We start from the raw sequence: 23,737 nt of genomic DNA on the forward strand, positions 1-23,737 counted from the left end.
GAGCTAAGAACTGGCTGCAAATCTAAGACGTTCAATGGAGATTTATCTTGTTACCAGTTCCTAAGGCATATAATAACATAAAAAGGTATCTTGCGTTAGAGCAAGACCCCTAAGCTGTCAGATATGGAGAAAAAAAAATGTTACCTTTTTTCCTGTGGGATAATTTTCCACCCTCCCCTCCCCCTTTCTACCACTTTTTTTTTTCCATCGCCCTCTTTTTTTTTTAATATTTAACAATGTAAACCTGCAAAACATGTTTACCCAAAGAGGCTAATGCAATTGTCTAAGGTTTCCCTCTTGGAGGATATCCCAGTGCGTGGGAGTTGAGATTTCCCTCATGGCCCTCCAGACGTAACATGAGGAATTGTCTGCCCTTCTGTCTGATACATAACAACTTCTGTTTCTGTGTTTCTGAAAATGAAGTGCTACTGGCTTTTAATGATTTGTCTTTTCCACTCTTATATATATGCCAAGAGCTTGCTCAGGAGCTTTAACTAATGCATAACTGCTCATAGTTGCTAAATTGCTGTTAAATCGTTGAAAGCCATGTGTACTTTTATTCTGAAATTAATGGTCATAACTTAATGTTCTGGCAGGGCATGTTTTTCACATTTTGACTGAGCTTGTGACTATATAGTTTCACTCAGCGTCTTATCACCTGTCTGTAAGCATTCCACATGGTTTGCAGATATCTCTGAATGCCGCTGGTATCCTCTCTGCTTTACCATCATACAAGTAGTGATGACTAAATATTGGCCTGGATTTTACAATGAGTGACAAAGGAAAGGTGCTCGCCATTTATTATGCTTATGTTACCCATAGACTTTTCATGGGTTTTTGAGCAACAACTTACAGTATTTAGGGATTCTTTTCAGCGTGGTGCCCTCTAAAAGGGCTCAGTGATGTGTGCAGGCAGGGCAAGCAACAGGCATGCCTTTTCAACCAATCGGTTTGAAGAATCCTTGCTCAGGCATGTAGGGCGGGATTTTAAGCCAGCGGGATTTTACATTCCTGCCGAAGTCAATGGAGCTTAGAGTAGCTCACTGCATCTTACAGCCTGCCCCCACTATGGCAGGGCCATCAAATGCCAGCTGTAGTGCCTAAGGCAGGAAGTGTAAGTGAAAATGTTTAATTCAATGCAAAATCTTGTACAGAAGGTGAACCAAAGCAAGGGATAGGAAGAAGGGATAGAGTGAGCAGGATAAAAGAGACAGAAAGGTAAAAGGATTAAATTTTCAACAATAATTAAAATCTGAAGGAGTGAAAATCCACACTTGTAAAATAAATTTTCAGTGAAGGGAAGGTTGTTTGGCAGTACTTAGGATATACTACATTGTTAAAAATTCACTTCCATCTGAAACACAACCCTTAACCTTTCTGGCCGGTTAAGTGGGTAACTAATGGGTAAGTACTGCGACCTCATGCCCTTTCATAGGTTTTAACGCTGAGTCTCTGGGCATGATGTCAGTATAGCGAAGCTTGCGGAGGTGTCAGGCAAATCAGACAGCAGATTCCTTCTTTCCTAGTTTACCTCCGCATGCTGGAATTTGCTATTTGATTTTACTCCATATTAACTATGATGCTGGTAGCCCCACCATTCATCTTAATGAAAAATCCACACTATTCTCTTCACTAGTAGGTGATCAGAGGGTGTTATTTATATAGTTTCTGGATCTCCTGGATGACTAGTCAATAAATATGCCTCTGAAAGAAATTGAATGAAGCGTCCTTTTTTTTATATCTGCCTTTAACGGCTTTGATTCTGCCCAGTCATGGATTTAGGTGTAATTTTCCAGATGGCAGTGAATTCTCCAATGTTTTTCCCTGGGCATGAAGTGGGATTTTGGCAGAAATTTCGAGATTGGAAAAATTTTCTTCCTCCTTGAATGGATTATTAATGTTTTTTTAGAAGGTATTAAACCTGAAAATGTCAATGGATATTAGGATGCAGATCCAATCGAATGTTGAGTCTGAATAATTTCCCACTATTACTTCAACTGTCTGCCAATGGTGCAATTTAGATGGCCGTTTGTAGTGACACCGCTATTCCTGGCCAGGGTGGAGATGAATGAATAATTCCTGCACCAGTCATGAATGCTGTAAGTGAATGTGGCTGATTTTATGCACACAATTTGAATTATGTAACTATCCTTCACCTACTGCATTTTGCTAGAGAAATCATTCTGTTTATATCGGGAGAAGTGGCTGCCATTTTGGCCGTGAGCTTTGTTTTCTGTTGTTTGCAGAGACTCTTTTTAAGACGACTCTGTAAACTGTTTGCGGTAGTGCAATGTTTAGATAGACCCTATTTGCTGAGTTAATGGTCCTTGTTTACTGTAAAGTGCTCTGTTTGCTGTGAGTCATGCCATAAATTCTGCCTTGCCTCCAGCTCATTACGCAACACAGTGATATTAATAGACACTTTGAACTCAGGCTGTAGTGCTAAACAAATTCAAATCTTTATCTGTAGTATAGAGTTATTTTTATAATATACTACTGAAGCTCCTGTCACTTAGCCATGGTCTTATTGAATGGTGGAACAGGCTTGAGGGGCCAAATGGCCTACTTCTGCTCCTATTTTGTATGTTTGCTCTCAGAAAGGTAGAGCACATGGTTTCTCTCTGATCCTAATATGCCTTGTTCCTGGGCCATTTACAAGCTACAGGTCTGTAAATGGATTCTGTTCAGGGCCAGCTTTTGGCTTGTGTGCTGGGGGATGGATCTGCTCTGCCCAGCATTGTAGGCAGTCTTTCTATTCACAGGTGAGAGAGGGAGGAATCTCACCAGGGCACAGGATGAAGCTGGAAACCAACATAAAAGAAAGGCATCATTACCCCATTGCCCCACCTCTGTTCTCTCAGCCCACTCTTCGTCTCCTTCTCCAATCCTTCCACTTTTTACCAAGCTCTCAAATCCCGTCTATCCTCCCACCCTCCCTCCATAAACTCCAAGTTGTCCAAAACTCCACCGGCCTAGCCTGTACTAAGTTCTACTTTTCCACCATCTCCATCCTCATTGAACTAACATTGGCTTCCTGCCCCCCCCAGTGGGTTGTATTTAAATTCCTTGCTCTCATGCACAATCCCTCCATGGCCTCATCCCACCTCTTTTCTGAAATGTTCTGTGGTCTTGCATCTCCTCGAGCATTGTCCAGCTCCTTTACCCCAGCCTCGCATTGTCTATCTGCTGCACCTTGGCCATCCACTGTTTTTGCTTTGCACTTTGGGATTTGCTCTTCAAGCCTTTTCAAATTGTTTTCCAGACATATCTCCTCAATCAAGTTTTCCTGTTCCTTTTGTCCTACGTGAACAACCTTGGGACATTATTCTACATTATCCAATATTGCGTGGTTCAATCAGGCTTTACAAGAATGAAGATATTAACATATTTGCGTAGAATTGCTTCCCCCTCCCACCATCTATTTTAACAAAGAAGTTCACTGAACATGATTGCAACCCCAAATTTTTAGTCCTTATTGCCATTACATCGTTTAGATATTTTCAACAGGCTTCAAACTCAAGTCAGCAATTATCCACTGGGACAGATTTTTAAAGGCATTAAATTTGTATTTAAGTGAGTTCTGAAAAGTGTTTATTTTCCTATTAATGCTTTGGAAGAGAAAATTGAATCCCTTAAGCAGCTTGACTTTTCATTAACCATTCAAAATCCTCGCCACCTTCAAACTCCAAGTTGATTGGTTAATCGGGGATCCTTGCTTAACAAACAATAACTTAGGCTTCCATGTCCTGCCCTGAAGGTTACCTGGTGAATCTGGGAAGAAGGGACTGGAAATATGCTTGAGGGTTGTACTGTGCAGTGTCCCTGCCTTAATCAGGGGCTGATTGGTGGCATAAAATGCTCCAATTTGCCTGTGGGTAGAGGGTACGCAAATTGTAGCATGAAGAGAAAAATAGCCTCTGCCACCAATCTTCAGCAGAGGGAGCTGGGTTATTCCACTTGCTACTATGACATGTGCAAATGCTCAGGATACTGCCAATTATAGCCTCAAGAAGAGGAGCAGAAATCAGTAAGGAAAGAAGTGGTTTTTTTCAGGGTTCACAAAGGCCTTCCAGAGCCTCAGTAAACAGCACCCTCTACCCCCACCTCTGAGCCAAGGAGGACCACACGATGACGTGGCCCCTTTTCTGGCCAGGACTCCCCATTAGCGGTCACACACCCACCTCTAATTTGATAATGGCCCCTAGGTTCGAAAGTGGTGGAGGGGGTGACATCTGCGTGGAGGGCCAGTATCTTTGCAAGTAAGCTTCTACGCTCATGTTTTTAGTATGTATCTTGGCTTTTTTTTAAAAAGCGCACATCTCCAAGAATTGGAGTGTAGTGGTGGGGAATCACTCAACAATTCGGGTAACTGTTTCCATTGTAGCAGCTGTATCCACTGTTCCATCATAGGAAATTATGCAGAGAAGCCAAACATCTACTTTGCGTGCTTCCTGGATAGGTTGTGGACTTAACCTCTGCAGGGAGGTCGCATTGGAGAAAGTGGCTGGATAAAGCTGCTGTCACCTGTAAATATTTTTCTGGCTTTTGTTGGCTTTGTGGTCCGAATTTTCTTCGGTTCTGCGTATTTTTTCAGTACGATTCTGCCAGCAACGTTGCTTTGAAGTTGAAGAAATGATTGTCATTTGTCATTTTCATTAAAGGATAGCTCTCCAAGGACAACCTCAGATTTTCTTTCTGGGCACGCTTCCACTCCTACTTAGCTCAATGGTGTTCAGATTGCAAATTTAGGTGCGGTTTAATGGAGGAAGATTCCCCATTCACATTTCTGTGCTGAAAATCACCTGCTACACCTGAATTTCCCTCACTGCTCATTTTTTAAAAAAAAATAAAAGCTTTTGACCATCTATATTGCTCACTGTTTCAAAGCAGACTTCATCATAGTTATTTGAGATGAATTCACCCGTGAAATATGCGTCATGGAACAGGAACCAGTACCATTTTATTTTGTTGAGCAATACACTTAAATGGTACAGAAATAAAAATGTTCTTCACGTTTTCACGGCCAAAAATGTCTAGCTATTTTCCACTCTCCCCTCAAACCTGCCAACAAAGTGTAGGAAAGCATAGGAAAATATCCCTAATTTTCCACTGAATTTACTAATGAACCTTTTCACATTTGCTGGTATAAATGCTTTTCCTGACAGTTTGATCATATAATTGAATAATGAAGAACTTCAGCCTGAAACTAAACCTGACAGTACTTTTGTTATGAACGGCTGCCAGTGTTTGAGCTACTGACACTTTGCACGCAGTCCAACGATTTTGCTTTTGATAGAGCAGTGAGTAATGAGACCGTGAAATGGTTGAATATAAACTGGCCATTCTCAAAACCTTCGACGCAGTTCTAAATGCTTTTTATTCGATCATCATTTCCGTAAATGCATACTCGATTGTGAACCAGGTTGTGAATGTGAAAACTGATATTGCCTTCCAACTCCTTACAATGGATCAAACATAACAAGCGCACTTTAAAATAAGGACACAATCATCCCACTCAGTGGGACCTAAAGAATCCACATTTTCCAAGTCTGATTTACACTGGGGAAGCATTGATGCTACAGAAACCCTACTTGCTTTATTTTATTTTATTATTCATTCACGGGGTGTGGGCTTCACTGGCTGGGCCAGCATTTATTGCCCATTCTTAGTTGCCCATGAGCAGGTGGTGGTGAGCTGCCTTCTTGAACTGCTGCAGTCCCCTGTGGTGTAGGTACAATTTGACCAATGAAGTAAACAGATCAGAATGGGACATCTTCCCTTATTCATTCCCTCCATGCCCACCCCCTCCCCCTGTCCTTACCCCACACCCTCATCACAAAAGTATTGAGCTGAAACCAGGAAAACAGAAATCTTTGATTTGCTTTCCCTTAAATAGAACATTAGCCTGAAAATTACTGCTGAAGATATTTGTGGATGGCCACATATGTGTGTCCATATGCCATTGCAATGTTGACTATTTTAACTCATCTTTTAAACTCTTTGTTTTCAAGTGGATATCATCTCCCTGAAGTATAGGCACAAGAATGTCATGCATTCTTAAAAAGAAATAATTCTTGAGACATGATGCTGTTGGCAAGGCTGGTGCTTTTGTTGCTCTGAGGAGCTGGTGATGGATCTAATTAAATCATTATAGACTGGTGAAGCTGCTTCCACAAAGCGGTTTCTCAACATCAGATACAGCAGTAAGTTTTTAAAATGGTGAACAAGATATTGTCCTTTATTTCCGCTCTTTACATATCTGCGCTGTTTTATGGTTAATTAGTAGGCTAAATAGTGCATGGATTGCCACACACTTGACATGAGTCCTTATCCACTATTCCCCACGTAGAATTCCTGATGGCAAGCAGAGGACAGGTACTATTAAATTGGGAAGAATGAAAAATCTGAGGGAGAGTCTGGAATACTCTTAAATTTCTCCTATTGTGGACTTGCAGCACTAAATAGACAGCATGGGGAAGTTACATGTCCTCTCGGCATTCATGTCACATGAGGGAAGACATTTGTGGAGAGAAAAAACTAAGAAACAAAATATGAAAAAAGCTAGTGAGAGAGTTTTTTTCATCAGTGAGCCTGAACACATTCGTATAAAGCGCATGAGTACTTGGGGATGTGGTTAAATACAACATGTATTATAATAACCTAACTCCAGCCATAATGATGATGTTTGGAGTGCAGTATGTAATTTTCATTGGGTTGAATTTAGCAGTCCGCTGTGGTAATATGATATTGTACAGTGTACAAAGGAAAGAGATTACTATGCACTTTATTCAATAATTAGATGAAAGTATAATTAGTTGTTTGGTAGTAACAGAACTTGATTATTGCTGCAAAAAGAGATTTTTATTGTCAAAGCTTTTCATCCTGCACTCATCAGGACAATTCACATGGAAATGCCAATGTCAAGGGAAACAATTTATTTATACTGTATGAGAAGAGAGTGTTGATTCGTTGGCAAGTGGACTCTGATTGGTAAAGTGTTGCCATCGTGAATGCACCAGTGATGGTGACTGACAGTTAACTGCCAAGCGTTGTTTGAAATTTAAACCAGGAGGCTTGACTCTGACTGGTCAAGACATTGCCCTGGAGAATGAACCAGTGAATGGCTGTCACTTATTTTGTTTAGCTGCAACAGGCGCAAAGGCTGTGCATGTATTTCCTGTCTGCAAAGAACACGGCCCTCTGTATTAATATATGTAGCTTCCAGTACAGGCAAATGCACCACACTACGAGTCCAACTGACAATCTTAAATTGGTTGTCAGCGTAATTCTTAGCACACCAAGGATTACTTAGCAAATGTTATCCAATTGCGGAGTCACATCTAGTGTTGGGACACTATGTTTTAAGTTTTGCAAGCACGGGCTGGTTGGGTACGGTCTGTACCTTGCCCGTTGTGAACGGCGGAAGGGACATGTTGTTTGATACAATCGGCCAGCCTTTGGGACATATGGCCTACGAACCAGCATCAGACTGGCACTGAAATTCATACACCACATTACTCCTTTGTGTGATAGGCAGAAAGTCTTTTTGGCTTGACGGCAGCATCCTGCTGGTGGTGAATACCACTCGTGTTGCTACTGCATAGCAGCAGCGTGAAACAGCTAGCTTCACCTGTTGCTCAAATTTTTGAGGTACCTTGCCCTTCCAGGGTAATCTGAGGTAGACTGGGCACTTTTCAGGGCCAAAAGTGATGGCCTTGGGCCCGTTCGTGAGTTTGCATGATATACAGTGCAAAATTATCTGATCAGGGTAGCCATGACGCCATTGATGAACAAATGGTTCAGACCCTAATTATGAGGCTGTCAGTAAGACCAGTCTTATAGCACGTGGAACTGTAAGAGTCCCAATACATGTATTGAACAGTGAAGGTAGACCTACGGTAGACTGTGGTAGAGAAACCCTGGCAGATTTCAGTGCCTGTGTGATGCTATCTATGTAGGCCATAGGTCCCAAAGGCTGTTGGATCGTATCAAAGAGCACGTCCCTTCTGCTGTTTGCAATGGGTATGGTATAGACCGTACCCAACCAGCTCAGCTTGCAGAACTCAAAACATAGTGTTCAACATTAGGGGCGGAATCGTTCCAGATTCGCACTAAGTGTGGTAGGGGGGTTGGGAAAAAGGACATTTTACCTGCCAGCCACAATGGCAGGTTATCGCGCCGTATCATCCCAATCCCGCCTCATTAGTCGTGCATTCCCAGGAAACATGTCATTTCACTAGCGGACGGCCACTAATTCACCTCAGGGCGTGTGCATGCCTCTCAGTGCTTCCAGCCCAAGAGGGCACCGGTGAAGACATGGCCCCAAAAGCCAAGAAAAGTGCAGCCCACCATTTCAGTGCTGTATCCCTAGGACACCTTCTGGACATTGTTGGAGCCCGCCACAATGTCCTCTACGCCGACTCTGGCCTCAGGAGGCCCATCAGTGTCACCACTCTGACTTGGTAGGTGATGGCAGTGGTGGTCAGTGCCAACGCTGCACACAAGAGATTTGCCATCCTGTGCAGAAAACAGAGAAGTGATCTCATCCGTGCTGCCAGGGTAAGGCAACCAGCTCATCACTCTAAACTCACACTCACAAACCCATCACACATTCACTGGCATCTCACTCACTGCCAGCTCAAGGGATATCACCATTTACTCTCTCACACACACCCTCGCATCTCCATTTGGCCGCATTTCTGGAGGCTGCCTCCTCAGCCCTCACCCTTTTGAGGCCACTTGCACAGATCAATGTATATCCCTGCACACACCCTCCTTCCCCAGTAATGCCCCAGTCTTATAGCCTCTTCCCTTGCCTGAGGCCACTTCTCCCCCCACCTTCCCCAAGCAAGCCCTAGCTCTGCAGCCATTGGATAACCATCCCTGCCGTACGGCTGGTCTGGTGGGTAGAGACCTGCCCGTGAGCTTCTCTAAAAGTGATGTGGTGCTGTCTGTGAAGCCTGGCGCTGATGACCACGAGTGCTGCCTGAAGCAAGGTAGGCAAACAGACCTCAAAGTCCTGAGCGAAGTGCAGCTCGCCAGGTTCACGTAGCTTATGTTCAGTTGTGAAACACATCAGCGTGCAATCATGCCAACGTGCTCGAATGATCCAGTGGGGGGGAAAGATTTCGGTGAGCGGAGCTTATAATGTCCTGCAGATGTGTGAGGTGAGGACCCTGGGACAGGCAATCAGCAGCACCTAGAGGAGAGTGAGAGAGGCGGACCTGTTTCTACTTGTCAGGGTGGTGAGAAAAGCCCTCCCCGTCAGATCCTTTCTACACACTAGGAGTCTCACCCCCTTGGCACGTTGCCCTCAAGGTGGCTGTGGTGGGGACAAGACCGTTGTTCACCTCCTTGTGGGATGTGCCTTTGCAAAGAAGGTCTGGAGAGAGATGCAGTGGTTTCTGTCGAGGTTCATCCTGAGCAGTTCTGTGACACAGGACTCTGTGCTCTACGGGCTGTTCCCAGGGACACACACCGAGACAAACATCAACTGCAGCTGGAGGATCATCAACTTGGTGAAAGTCGCTCTTTGGTCTGCCCGAAACTTATTGGTCTTCCAGTGCAAAGAGTTGTCCCCAACCGAGTGTTGCAGACTGGCACATTCCAAGGTCCAGGACTGCGTGCTGAGGGACGCACTAAAGCTTGGGGCAGCCGCCACAAAGGCCCAATGAGGAAGGGTCGCTGTCTGAGACCTTTCTGCCATAGTGCACCATGGGGCTGGGAATTGTATAGACCCCTCGGGCTGTACGGCTCACAATGAATGTATATAGTGAATACTAATTGTATTATATTGTATTGAAGCACCTCAGAGTGCAACATGATGTATTTCGATAACTCCAATCCCATGGCACTGTCTGACTGTCTGTAATGACCATATTGAAATGACTGTAATATTCATTGTTTTTGTCGAAGCACCTCATGATCCATGTGTAAAAGTTGAACCTGATTACACTTTTTGTGATGGCCATTTAGAAATGTTTTGTAATGTTCTTCCAGATATTTTATGAATAAAGTATAATTTTCCAAAAAAAAAAGTCAGGGCCGAAGAGTGATGTCAAAGGAAATCAATCGGTGATTGGTGGGTATCTCCTTCCGTGTCTCTTTTGATTGGCCAAGTGGTTTAAATCAGGAGACATTATTACAGCTGAAGAGTACTGTTAAGAAATTCACTTTTAAAATAGGTAACATCCAAATTAATTAATTAAATAGAATTGATATGGCTGGGCAGGCGATTTATTGCGGCTGTAGTATGTGAGAGCTGGTGGACCCAGGTTCCATCCATAGTGACCACATCTGCAGCAAGTGTTGGCTGCTTGAGGAACTTTGGCTCAGAGTTGATGAGCTGGAGTCTGAGCTGCGGACACTGCGACACATCAGGAGACAGCCACACCCCTTAGATTAATTGCATCAAATTTGGACCGTGGTCAGGGACAGGAGGATGCGCTCGTGAATGAGGCAGGTATGGAGAACCAAGATTTAGTTTTGGAGGAGCCTCAGTCAGTCCCCTTGTCCATAGGTATGAGGTTCTTGCTTCCGGTGTAGACGAGAGCACAGACTGCAGGGAGGATGAGCGGACTGACCACAGCACCATGGTACAGACAGTCATTCAAGTGGGGGGGAGAGAAAAGAGAAATTTAGTAGTAATAGAGGATAGCATAGTTAGGGGAATAGATACTGTTCTCTGTAGCAAAGACAGAGGGTCCCAAAGGTTGTGCTGCCTACCTGGTGCCAAGGTTAAGGACATCTCTTCTGGGCTGGAGAGGAACTTGGAGTGGGAGGGGAAGGATTCAGTTGTCGTGGTCCATCTAGGTACCAACGACATAGGTAGGACTAGGAAAAAGGTTCTGCTGAGGGACTACGCGTAGCTCGGATTAAAAAGCAGAACCGCAAAGGTAATAATCTCCGGATTACTACCTGAGCCATGTGCAAATTGACATAGGGTAAATAAGTTTAGAGGGGTAAATGCGTGGCTCAAAGATTGGCTCCAATTCATGGGGCACTGGCACCAGTACTGGGGAAGGAGAGAGCTGTTCCATTGGGATGGGCTTCATTTAAACCATGCTGGGATCAGTGTCCTGGTGAATCATGAAACTAGGGTTGTAGATAGTACTTTAAACTAATTAATGAGGTCAAGAGTTCAATTGAACGGAAATATAAAAAATCAAAAAGAAACGAGAGTGCAGAGGTGCAGGATAATGAAGTGAATGATGATCAAAGTGTGACAGTAAGGGGTAGAAAATATCAGCAGAAGAGCACAGCAGAAATCAGAACCAGAATGAGTCATACTTGTAAAAAGTCAAAGCTTAAGGCTCTTTATCTGAATGTACACAGCATTTGTAACAAGATAGATGAGTTGACGGCACAAATTGAAATAAATGAATATGACTTGATAGCTTTTACAGAGACATGGTTCCTTAGACCGGGAACTCAATATTTAAGAGTATTTGATGCTCCGGAATAACAGGCAAAAAAGGAAAAGGAGGTGGGGTAGCTTTGTTAATAAAGGAAGATATCAGTGCGGTGGTGAGTAGTGATATAGGTGCAATAGATCGTGATGTGGAATCAGTTTGCGTGGAAATAGCAAGGGGAAGAAGTAATGGGGACATGTCTATAGGCCCCTGAAGAGCTACCTCACTGTTGGATAAAGTATAAATTGGAAAATAACGGAGGGGAGTCAGAAAGGTGCTACAATTGTCATGGATGATTTTAATCTGCATATTGACAGGACAAAACAGAGTGGCAGGGGTAACATGGAAAACGAATTTGTAGAATGCATCAGGGATTTTTTTTAGAGCAATACTTTGCAGAACCTACCCAGAAACAGGCTATTTTAGATGTAGTAATGTGTAAAGAGCTGGGATTATTAAGAGATATCATAGTTAAGGATCCTCTAGAGGGTAGCGATCACAACATGGTAGAATTTCAAATTCAGTTTGAGAGTGAGCAACTCGGGTCTCAAACCTGTGTCCTCAACTTAAATAAGGGCAATTACAGAGGTATGAAGAAAGAGTTGTCTAAAGTGAGCTGGGAAAATAGACTAAGGAGAAGGTCAGTGGATGAGCAGTGGCAGACATTTATGCAGATATTTTATAACACTCAGCAAAAATTTATCCCAGTCAAAGTGAAGGACTCGATGAGAAGGATGAACCACTCATAGTTAACAAAGGGTCAGGGAGAGTATCCAGTCAAAAGTTAAGACATACGAAGTGGCAAAAACTCTGGTAGGCCAGAGGATTGGGATTTTTTTAGGAATCTGCAGCAGCTAACTAAAAAGCTAATAAAGAGGGAGAAAATTGATTATAAAAGTGAATCGGCAAGAAATATAAAAACAAACAACAGGGGCTTTTATGGGTATATAAAAAGAAAGAGAGTGGCTAAAGTGAGTATGGGACTCTTGGAGGATGCGACTGGAGAATTGATAACGAGGAGCATAGAAATGGTAGATAATTTAAACTGATATTTTGCATCGGTCTTCATGCTATAAACATCCCAAAGATAGCAGATAAGCAAGAAACTAACGGGAGGAAAGATCTTGTAACAGTCTCTATCATGAGGGACAAAGTTTTTGACAAACTAATGGGACTAAAGGCAGACAAGTCGCCAGGACCTGATGGCCTGCAACCAAGGGTTTTAAAGGAAGTGGCTGCAGAGATAGCAGAGGCATTGGTTGAAATATCCCAGAACTCACTGGATTCCGGGAGGGTCCCAGTGGATTGGAAAACCTCTAATATGACGCCCCGTTCGAGAAGGGAGGGAGACAAAAAGTAGGAAACTATAAGCCAAGCCAGCCTAACATCTATCGTATAATTATGAATGCTCTCTTATTGTTACAAACCAGAGCTCTCATCCAAATGCATTACAGTTTTGCAATGATTATTATTCAACTTACATTCTTTTAGCTTAATCCAGCAACAAATTAGACGTTGGTGCGCTAACCGACTTCCAAGTTTTTAACGAAGTTCTACTCCTGTTGAGAAAGGACTGTGTTCTTTCAGTGTTCTGATAGCAATGCAAGAACATTACCAAAGCAACATTAATTTTATGATGGTTTGGTGGGGAACTAGAAAAAAGGAAAAGATTTTTTAAAAAATGATTGATTAACAAGTGGCTGTATAATGTATGAGCACCATAAATCCAAATACATTGTGTGCACAGTATCAAAATAGATGATTTTCCATTATTTAATGATGCAAATTAGTCATTATATTAATATGATTTCTTGAGCAGAAATTTTACTAAGAAATTTCAGCTCACTTTATGTAAATAGTATATTGCTGAAATGCCTGCCTGTTACTGCTCCAATACAGTGTTATAGGGGGTAATACAATGGAGCAGAGCAGGCTCGAAGGGCTGAATGGCCTTCTCCTGCTCCTAATTCATATGTTCATATGTTGTTCTTAATTTCACAGAAAACCTTAATGTGCTACCTACGTAAAATTTGAGAAGTTTTATCAATACTTTCAGTTCCTTTGCTGATGTCAAGCACAAGTCATGCCCTGCTGCCCAGAATAACACTCAAGTAACCAAAATACTGTGCAACAAATTTAGATTCTATCTGATAGTAAAGAGTCATGTGCTGTTTTTTTCATCCTTGTTTCCGCTAATTTACCCCTAAGTATTCTGAGGGATTGAGAGCAAGACTGTCCAGTGCACTCCTCTGGCGTTTCTTCTTGTGATGGTATATGTTGCCATCCCTGAATATCTAGACCTTGAACTTAGGATATGCAATACCAGCATAGGAATGGCCTCACGGTGCTTCTCTGAAATTCACCTCGCCAGCTACTTCTGCAAGATTTATGAAACAGAGTTGGGGGGGGGAAACCCTTCATCTCGTCACCATCCTTTCTATGCCTTATGAGTGGGTGTGGGGAAGTAGCAGCGTCGAAACCACTCTCAGAATTGACCACCAGCCATTCCAATTTTCAGGCCGACCCAGATTCAAGCAGCCAGAGCTCCCATTGGGAAACAGGTGGGGGCCTCATTAATATAGACAAATTGGGGTCAGTTTGTGGCAGGTAAAACCACAATGGCCATACCCATTTACACTCTCGTTGTCTAGTCCTCAATCTGCCTGCAAGGGACGGGTGGTGCAACTTGGAAGGGTGACTATTTCTAACGGGATCCTCACCTGCCTTCAGCTAAAATGCTGGAAAGTTTTGGGAGGCTTTTTTTGCCATAACACCGTAGATTATTTTTGCACATGTGGACTATTATTAAAGTGCTTGTCATGGTGATGCACCATGTTCTTTATTTTTATGATGGATCTTCTAGCAACAGTATAACCTTCTTCATGGGGCTGCCTCCTGACAATCCCATTCTGGTTAAAAGATGAGGTCCAACAGTAGGAGGACAACACTGATTAGGAGAACAAATTGCACAAGGATGAAATAGGAAGAAGTATACGTGCAGGAATCCCCACCCTCGCCATCCCTCCCTCCACCAGGGTTCATAAACTCTGGATAACATGCCCGCAGTTCTTTTAGGAGCAGTGTATGAGGAAGCTTTGCCTCCAGGGGAACTGTGTGTCTTTTGTTCCTTCCTGCAGCAAGACATACAACCCATTGCCGCAGCTGGCAAAGCATTGCATTTTGCAATTAAGACCATTACATCCTTGAGTTTCCTCATTTCCAGCTCCTTTAAAGCTTCCACAATGGATGTCAGTAACATCAGTTAGTCTGCAGTCCATGTTTGCATTGAACACCTGACTGATGCCACGTTTGCACGAGCAATTACTTCTACCACTTTTTCCCCATGGACAATTTGGAAATTGTAGGTTGGGGATCATTCCTGAGCAATGCGACAACTGGTGCCAAAATTTCCTCCAAGAAGGTCCCAGCCGCAGCGTCCACTGAGGTGACCACATGCTCCATGGCTCAAAGTGGAGTGTTGATTCCATGCACCAAAGCCCCACAACAGTTGGTAATGTATCTCTGCCTGCTCTGAGACCTGTGGCAGAAGCTCCCTGGCAGGCAGTTCAGAGTATTGAGTGACTGCTGCTGTAAGAGAAGTACTCTCCCTTTAAAGGCATGGCTCCCTACATTCTGCATCTGTGGCGTTCTCTTCAGCAGAGCTACCATGTGAACTTGCCTTCTGGGGGGAAGTGTTTGCTGGCCTTAAGCTTTCCAAATGCAGTTGCTCCTGCCCACTTGTGCTTAACAAGACACCCATTGCCAACCCCTGTGTCTCACTAACCATGATTGCCAAGTGCACCACCTCTTTAGGCTGAATAAGTAGCAATGACTCTGCCAGATTTCTCATCCTGCCAATTGGCACGCTGCCAACAAGGAGCAAGATTAGCACTGGCACCCGGCCAGTTCAAATTAAATGGCCACACACACAGCACTGATCTCTAGTGCCTGGAAGGGAATGAACAATGACAGGTTATCTTCAAGAGGATTTACCCCCAGCAAATTGTGCACTTGCAGGGCTCAAGTTATCTGAAAGACTTAGAATCATAGTACAGGAACAAGGGTAACCAGGTAATGTCAAGGTTAAGTAGTAGCAGATGAGTGGAGAGCATATTGCAGCAGCAGGTTTTTTGGTTGTGTTTGTGTGTGTGTGTGTGACAGAGAGTTACAAATTCCTCTGTAGCCCTCAGAGTTTGCAGCGCAGAGGCATGTCCTCCTTTCCTGTACTCTTCCTTCTGCAGTTACCTTTGCAAGATGACCGGCATCGAATTAGTCTGCCCTGCCCAGCACTTTTGAAACTGAGTGAGATAGCTCACATTATACAAGTTGGGAGGAAGCAGCCAGTGTGCCAAGGGGCAGGGGGAGCAGCTGTGAGGGCAGTCGCAAGCTTTTGAGAGCGTGAGCTCGAGCAGAAGGAACTGCCATGGAGAAGAGGCTTGGGAAGGGAAAGTTTAATCATCAGTTGTGAAGAAGAGTCATATTTGACTTGAAACATTAACTCCGTTTCACTCTGCACAGATGCTGCCAGACTTGCTGAGTATTTCCAGCACTTTCTGTTTTTATTTTGTATGAAAATGTAATGGTGTTGGTGCTAACCTGTATAGAGAGTGCTAGTCCTGGTCAGATCACTGTTTTTTTTTTACCTGCACCACAGACCAGTCCTGAGAACAACATTGATTTGACCTGCCACCACTCTCTGTTGCTGCTGGCAGACTTGGCAGGACGCCCATTGCTAATTAGAGGTGCAGAAGGTCTCTTTCCTACTGCTTCCTTGATCTGCTAGCACCTTCATGCTGCATTGGACAATCAGGGATTGTGGGGGGTGGTCGGAAATGGGTTGGGAGGTGGCAACCTCTGCTGCTGTTGGCTGCTTGGAAAACCCACTTTCTGTAAACACCGTTGCAAAGCGTACCTGCCCTGTTAGGGGCTTCAGGTCACCCTCCTGGACTCCCAACCCTTGCAGTCGGGATAAAAGCAAAGTACTGCGGATGCTGGAAATCTGAAATAAAAACAGAAAACGCTGGAAAAGCTCAGCAGGTCTGACAGCATCTGTGGAGAGAGGAACAGAGTTAACCTTTCGAGTCCGTGTGACTCTTCTTTAGACCTAAAGAGAAGCAGAAATGTGATGAAATTTATACTGTTTAAGGGGGTGGAGCAGGTGAAGCTGGATAGCGATAGGTGGAGGCTAAAGAGGGATTGACAAAGATGTCATGGACAAAAGGGGTGTTAATGGTAGTGGTAAGGGCTCAAGGAGGTGCTGATAGTAGCATAAATGTGTTAATCTATGTGTTAATAACAGAACAAGGTTAAGCATTCTGTGAAAGAACAACATGGAACAACTAACAGATGGCCTTTTTGGGGGTGGGCTGGGGGGAGGGGGTGGTGGTTGTGGGAAAAAGGGGGAACAAATAATGAATAAATGAATAAAAATGAAAATAAGTGGATAAAAAATAAAAATAACTATAAAAGAAAGGGGGGATCAAAAAGGGGTGAAGATAAAGGAGAGATTTCATGTTCTGAAGCTGTTGAACTCGATGTTAAGTCCAGAAGGCTGTAACGTGCCTAATCGGAAGATGTGGTGCTGTACCTCCAGTTTGTGTTGGGCTTCACCGGAACATTGCAGCAGGCCAAGGACGGACATGTGGGCATGAGAGCAGGACAGTGTGCTGAAATGGCAAGCAACAGCAAGGCCTGGGTCATGGTTGTGGACAGACTGAAGGTGTTCCGCAAAGCGATCACCCAGTCTACATTTGGTCTCCCCGATATAGAGGAGACCACATTGGGAGCAGTGGATGCAGTAGACCAAATTGAAGGAGGTGCAAGTGAAGTGCTACTTCACTTGAAAGGAGTTTTTGAGCCTTTGGACGGTGAGGAGGGAGTAGGTAAAGGGGCAGGTGTTGCACCTCCTGCGATTGCGAGGGAAGGTGCCGTGAGAGCAGCATGATGTGTTGGGAGCGATGGAGGAGTGGACTAGGATGCCCCAGAGGAAATGGTCTCCATGGAATGCTGACGGGGAGGTGGGGGGGCGTTTGGGGGGCGGGTAGATGTGTTTGGTGGTGGCATCATTGTGGAGTTAGCGGAAATGGTGGCAGATGATCCTTTGAATGCGGAGGCTGGTGGAGTGAAAAGCGAGGACAAGGGGTACCCTTTCATTGTTCTGGGAGGGAGGGAAAGGTGTGAGGGCAAAAGCACAGGAGGTGGGTCAGACACGGTCGAGGGCTGTGTCAAACTCAGTGGATGGGTTAAGGAAGAAGGAAGACATGTCAGAAGCACCATTTTGGAAAGTGGCATCATCGGAACAGATGCGACAGAGGTGAAGGAACTGAGAGAATGGGATGGAGTCCTTACAGGAAGCAGGGTGTGAGGAGCTGTAGTCAAGGTAGCTGTGGGAGTCGGTCGGCTTGTAATGAATATTGGTGGACAGTCTATCACCAGAAATTGAGACAGAGAGGTCAAGGAAGGGAAGCGAAGTGTCAGAGGTGGACCATGTGTGGTGATAGAGGGGTGGAAATTGGGAAGCTGCCTAGATGGAGCAAGGTTAGCAATGGCACCTGGCTAGTGAGTCCCAACAACATTGGATCTCCTATTGACTGTGTGCAGGGTACTACATGTGACCTGCCCACATTATATATACCCAATTTGGAAATCACCCCCAGAACCTTGATCTGCTACTCCTGACCTGGAAGTGTACCAAATGTTTCAGGGTACCAAAAATAGAGGACCATTCAGATCAGCTATGACTCAGTGAGTGGGCAGCCACTCTTGCCTCTGAATCAGCAGCTCATGGGTTCAAGTTCCACTCCAGACACTTGAGCACATGATCTAGGCTGAGACTTCAGTGCGGTGCTGAGAAAATGTTGCACTGTCAGAGGTGCAGTCTTTCAGATGAGATGTTAAACACACATATGCTGTCAGGTGGAGGTAATGGATTCCATGGCAATACATTGAAGAGAAGGGGAATTCTCCCCAATGTCCTGACTAATATGTATCTCTCGACCAACTAAAATGCATTATCTGGTCATTGTCTCATTGCTAAGTGTGGGATCTTACTGTGTGAAAATTGCATGTCCTGTTTCCTTCATTCCAACACTTCAGAAGTACTTCATTGGCTGTAACGTGCCTTGCTATAACATGGATTGTGAAAAGTGCTACATTAATGCAAGTTTACATGACATGACATGATTCCATGGGGTTGCTGTAGCTGGGCTGCATGGGAAAGTGCCAAGCAGAGTACAAACAGTAGATTCTCACCTTCAGGTAGATTTTGGGTGTCCAACGGACAGAGCCATTGTGCCGTCCACCTGCTTAGAACTCTTTAAGGGCTGGTCTCATTTGGTTACTACTACTGAACTGCAAACGTGGCACCTGTGCCTGCTTTGCCTACCAGGTGCTGAGATGGGGGCTGTGTGCAACGTTCAGTGGCAGGAGTGCCAATGTCTCCTTTGTGGAACAGAGCTGAAGGTTTCTTTGTTTCTCGAGCCAGCAGAAGCATTCATGGGTGTTTTCCAACAAGGGTAGAAAGCTTAAGAGGTTTGACGGGGTAGATGCTGAGAAAATATTTCCCCCGGTTGGAGAGTAGAGAACACGGCTTCACAGTCTTGGTATAAGAAGTTGGTCATTTAGGACTGAATTGAGGAAAAATTTCTTCACTCGAAGGGTTGTTGAATCTTTGGAATTCTCTACGCCAGAGAGCTGTGGATGATCAATTGTTGAGTATATTCAAGACAGAGGTTGACAGAACTTTGGGAATTATGGGATATGAGGATAGTGGGGGAAGGTGGAGTTGATGCAGATGATCAACCATGATCTTTTTGAATGACACAGCAAGCTCAAGGGGCCAGATGGCTTATTTCAGCTCCTATTTCTTACGTCCTTATGTTCTTGTGCTCCCCTGGTTAGTCCAATCAACATCTGGCATCAACATCAGTGGACAGAGTGTAGGCGGTGCACGCTCCACCCATTGATGCCTCAAGATCCTGTCGGGATTCCACATCTGTGATAGGACCATGATTAACATATTACAAGTCAGTTCTTGCCTGAAAATAGGTAGATTCCTTGGCTGACCGCTTCAAGGCGTCAACAAAATGGCAGCAGTGATACTATGAGCAGCGATGGAATGATCAGCAGAGCAGTGCCATTTTCAGCCTGCTACTCCACTGTTCTCATGGGGCAGAGACCATGAAAATTGGACACCCCAATAACCTTCCCACCAGAGGAGGGGAAAATTACATAACTCTGGTGTCTTTCTCTTGATGAAGGTCTACAGCTGAAATATTAGCATTAATTTTTGTGCCTCTAGGCTTCATATAGACTGAAGTAGGGTCTTTCGTCTTCTTCTATATAAGCATCACATAAACAATTAATTATGCACAATTAGGATACCATTGTATTACATTAATAACTTAATGGGCTTCATTTGAAAGCCTTCATGCACAAACAATTATTCTCAGGAAGAGCTTAATTGTCTAGCTGCAATAGCGGAACTCAGGGCTGCAATTCACTCAAATTCTCTTAACGGAAGAAAGCAATTAATCAATTTATTTTTTACAAAAGACAAAATAAACAATACTCAGATTGCATATCTTTTGCAATGTTCGGTATAATAAGGCAATAATAGCAGCCTTCTGGCTTGGGAATTCAATCAAGAACAATCCTGTCACTGCAGAACAAGCCACTTTTATTTCTGAAAAGTACATGGCTCTTAATTTACTGATTACTGGATCAGAGGAAGTGGTCATCTGCACTCACCCACTCTTGCATTGCAAGGGTGATTATTTTGTTTTTAAAATAAATCAAGTCGATTTGAGAATAGGATGTATCAAATCCCCATGTTGCACTGGAAATAAGCATATAAGATCATATCAAAACCAGAAAGGGCAGAGATATTTGAGATGCATGACGTATTTGGAATAAAACCTATTATATTTAGGGAGAGAAACTGCTTACTGGGTAACGCAATTTTTAACAGTGTAAGAAAACTTTATTCTGATGCCCATTCAACAAAATAAATCTATAATCTTGTTATATTATGCACTGTAAACTGCAAAAACTCTAGTCGCTACTATTCTATCCATAAAGCCTCTTGGGCGTACAGTTAAATGAAGATAAGTTCACCAACATCCCATTGATTTTTTTTTCCCAGATGGGCATCATGTGTGGGAGACTGAAGCAAAAACTGACAAGGAATTCTTTAAGCCTGTAAGTTCAATTGTTTGTACTCTAATACTTGTGTTGAATTGTGAAATACGAATAGCTATTAAAACACAATAGGTATTCCAGAAGTTTTGTTCTCTTCATTTAAAAAAAATAAATTAAACAAGTGGTCATCACTACAAACCAGGAATTTTGTTCAAATCTAATTATAAACTAATAGATTAAAAAGGAAACTGGCTGAAATTGTCTAACTATGGACGAGGATGCTAAATAAACAGGATAAGGAGTTGATTTGGGAATCTTGAAATTAGGGTTAGGGTTAGTTTCGTGTGCAGAAATCTGCACATACACTAAGAATGTTACAGATGCCAGACACAATGAAAACTGTACAATTATTAACTACATCACCAAGAGAGATAAAAAGACACCCTTTCTTTGCCTTGCTGTTTGCAAGTAGAAGTTTCTCAAACAGTTAATGTGCTAGGGACCAATGCCAAACTGTCCAATGCAACTGCCTTTAATTGTCAAGCAGCTGCAAATAAATAGCTTCCAACAGCATTGGAGTGTTGTATCTGAACCTTTACATGAGCTACCTTGACTTTAAATTGTTGGCACTAACTGCGCTGACTAATAGCTGACGAACTACTAATTAAAAGGATTTCATACTGTAGTGTGTACAATAGCTGATACCTACTTAACAATGCTAGGTTTACAGCAGATTGATCACCCTGGTCAGGTGGCAGCCTTGCAAATTTATACTGATGTGAAAATCCATCTGCAGTGGGGATGTTATGCCAGGCATAAAATTGAAGGTACCATAATATCTTCAATGGCCCCAAACGCATTCAGAATTTTAAGCTAGATGAATGTCCCACTTGACAGGAAAGTTTCAACATTATATGTACCTGATGTGCTGGTAGCCCACATGTATGTGCACTCTTATTTTTAACAGTTCCAACACCACATTGTATACATGAGAATAATTTGATTATAGTGTTAGGCTCATAAGAAAGTTAGGTTGCTAGTCTTGGACTACTTGAAGGAAGAATAAGACCCCTTGAAGGAAGAATTTTTAGCCACAGATCCTGGTTAAATAATCCTAATAAAGTAGAAATCCTCTGAGACATTTCAGAACTACAGAAGATGGAGGAGAGGAAATGGGGGAGAAAACTCAATCAGATTAAAAACCAGTACAAAATAAGGAGCAGACTAATATGAAATTAAATCTCATGGACTTAATTTTTAAAAATTGGGGATTTTTGAAGGGGAGTGACAGAGGACATCGTAAAAATTGGATAAAAGCAAAATATTGTGGATGCCTGAAGTCTGAAGTAAAAACAGAAAGCGCTTGAAAAACTCAGCAGCTCTGGCAGCATCTGTGGAGAGAGAAATAGAGTTAACGTTTCGACTCCTAAGACCCTTCTTAAGAACTGAGAAGAAGAGTTCTGAAGAAGAATCATATTTGACACAAAATGTTCCACATAATGAGTTGGGTTTATTTAAATCGTAACAAAGCCATTCACATCACATTTTTATTCATGTAATGGAAGCAATTTTGTAAATCTATCTCTTGAATCTTATGGTGATTAAAAACAAACAACTAGTATTTGCAAGCTTCAGATGTGCTTCAGAAATGCTTCAGCATCATGGAGTTCATGTTCTGTGTTATTTGCAACAAAAAGGATCATCATTACCGTCAGTGCTATTCTTGTGTTTAAAGCATCAACGAGGGTCTTGTTTGCTTTGTTGATGTTTTTCTAGCATAAAGTGTCACCAGCTATTGTTGACGACCAATGAGTATAGACTATTTGAATGGAGGAATATTAAAGAATGCCTAACTTCATACCAAATAGAATAATGATTATCTTGAGCATCTATAACACATCTGGGGCAGAATTTAATTAATTGCCTGCTAATTGCATCGGGTCTCCCGGAGAGAAGTGGTGCGAGGTTCCCACCGGTTCTCAACTGGTGGGCGGGACCCCTCTGCACACAAATTCCCTCACTGTTTTGTTTTAGTGAAGGAAGAATCCAGAGCCAATCTTTACATGGTATAGATTTATTCACAGAGTGTATCATTACAGGTGTATACCGCCAAGCTTGACTCACACCCTGGGCCGGGACTTTCTGGCCCTGCCCGCCGTTGGGATCATCCGGTCCCACCAAAAGTCAATGGACTTTTGGCTAGGCCACCACATCCCCTCTGCTGGGTCCTGCCACAACAGGGCTGGAAAATCCTGGCCCCTGTAAGTGTCTCTTTACATGCTCTTTAGATTAAACTAATAGAAAAAGGGGGACAAATCAACAAATTAACAAAAGATTAAATGAACAAATAAATGGGGCAGCCCCTTAAAGGGAAACTGCAACAAAAAGACAAAACACAAAGGAAACTTACAAAGTTCAAACCAAAGTGTGACTTTTGGGCTCAATAATGCACCCGCAGAACCCACCGGTCACAGAAGGCCTCAATCGCACTCTCTAAGGACATCCGGCCATGAGCGTAGCCGTGGAAGAGGGGCAGATAGTCAGGTCAGGTGACCCCCTCAACCACCCACTCCCTGGACCTGTTAATGGCCACTTTGGCTAGGCCCAGAAGCAGGCGTACGATGAGGTCTTCCTCCCTCCCCGCCCCTCTCTGCACCGAAGATTAGGAGTGTTGGACTTAGTGCAACCAAAAATTAAGGAACAAATTTTTTAAATGGCTAACAAGGGAGTGCAGCCTATGACAGCCCAAATACACGTCATGTGTATATATATAATATATATATACACGTGGTCCATGGACATCACAAGACCGCAAAATACACAGGTTTCTTTGGAGTCTGTGGACCAATGCAACATATGGTTGTATGGGACTGCTGCGTGCAACACCCTCCATCCTAGGTTCCCAATGGTAAGGGGGAGGCCTCCTGCACAGAGAGCCCTCCAGTGGGGACCTCCGCCACCAGACGGCTACAGGGCACGCCAAGGCGTGTCTAGGCGGCAGGTGAAGGCAGGGAGGTGAAGGGTGTGTAGCAGCAGCCCATACAGGAAACCCCTCCGCACTGAGCCAAAAGGCATGAAGGGCATTCCCGTAAGGCGGTTCACAATGTGGGGCTTCAGTTCCTGAGGGAAGGTTCAGGGCTTAGGGCCAATGTGGAATTTCGTCCGAGCAGGGATTCACTCAGATGGGA

General features: G+C 43.5%; 1 protein-coding gene across 4 annotated transcripts in view; it reads left to right on the forward strand.

Annotated features, from left to right (window-relative positions):
• nfatc1 (nuclear factor of activated T cells 1) overlaps window positions 1–23,737 on the forward strand; it is a 269,605-nt gene that overhangs the window by 90,031 nt on the left and 155,837 nt on the right. For 3 of the 4 annotated variants that reach the window (XM_041189713.1, XM_041189715.1, XM_041189712.1), the window contains exon 7: window positions 20,554–20,609. The exons of the other annotated variant lie outside the window; for it this stretch is intronic. In XM_041189713.1, coding sequence (XP_041045647.1) covers window positions 20,554–20,609 — 56 coding nt within the window. The remainder of the gene's footprint in view (window positions 1–20,553; window positions 20,610–23,737) is intronic. 4 annotated transcript variants of the gene reach the window in all.

The sequence above is a fragment of the Carcharodon carcharias genome, chromosome 6 (assembly GCF_017639515.1).
Source record: "Carcharodon carcharias isolate sCarCar2 chromosome 6, sCarCar2.pri, whole genome shotgun sequence".
NCBI classification, from domain to species: domain Eukaryota; kingdom Metazoa; phylum Chordata; class Chondrichthyes; order Lamniformes; family Lamnidae; genus Carcharodon; species Carcharodon carcharias.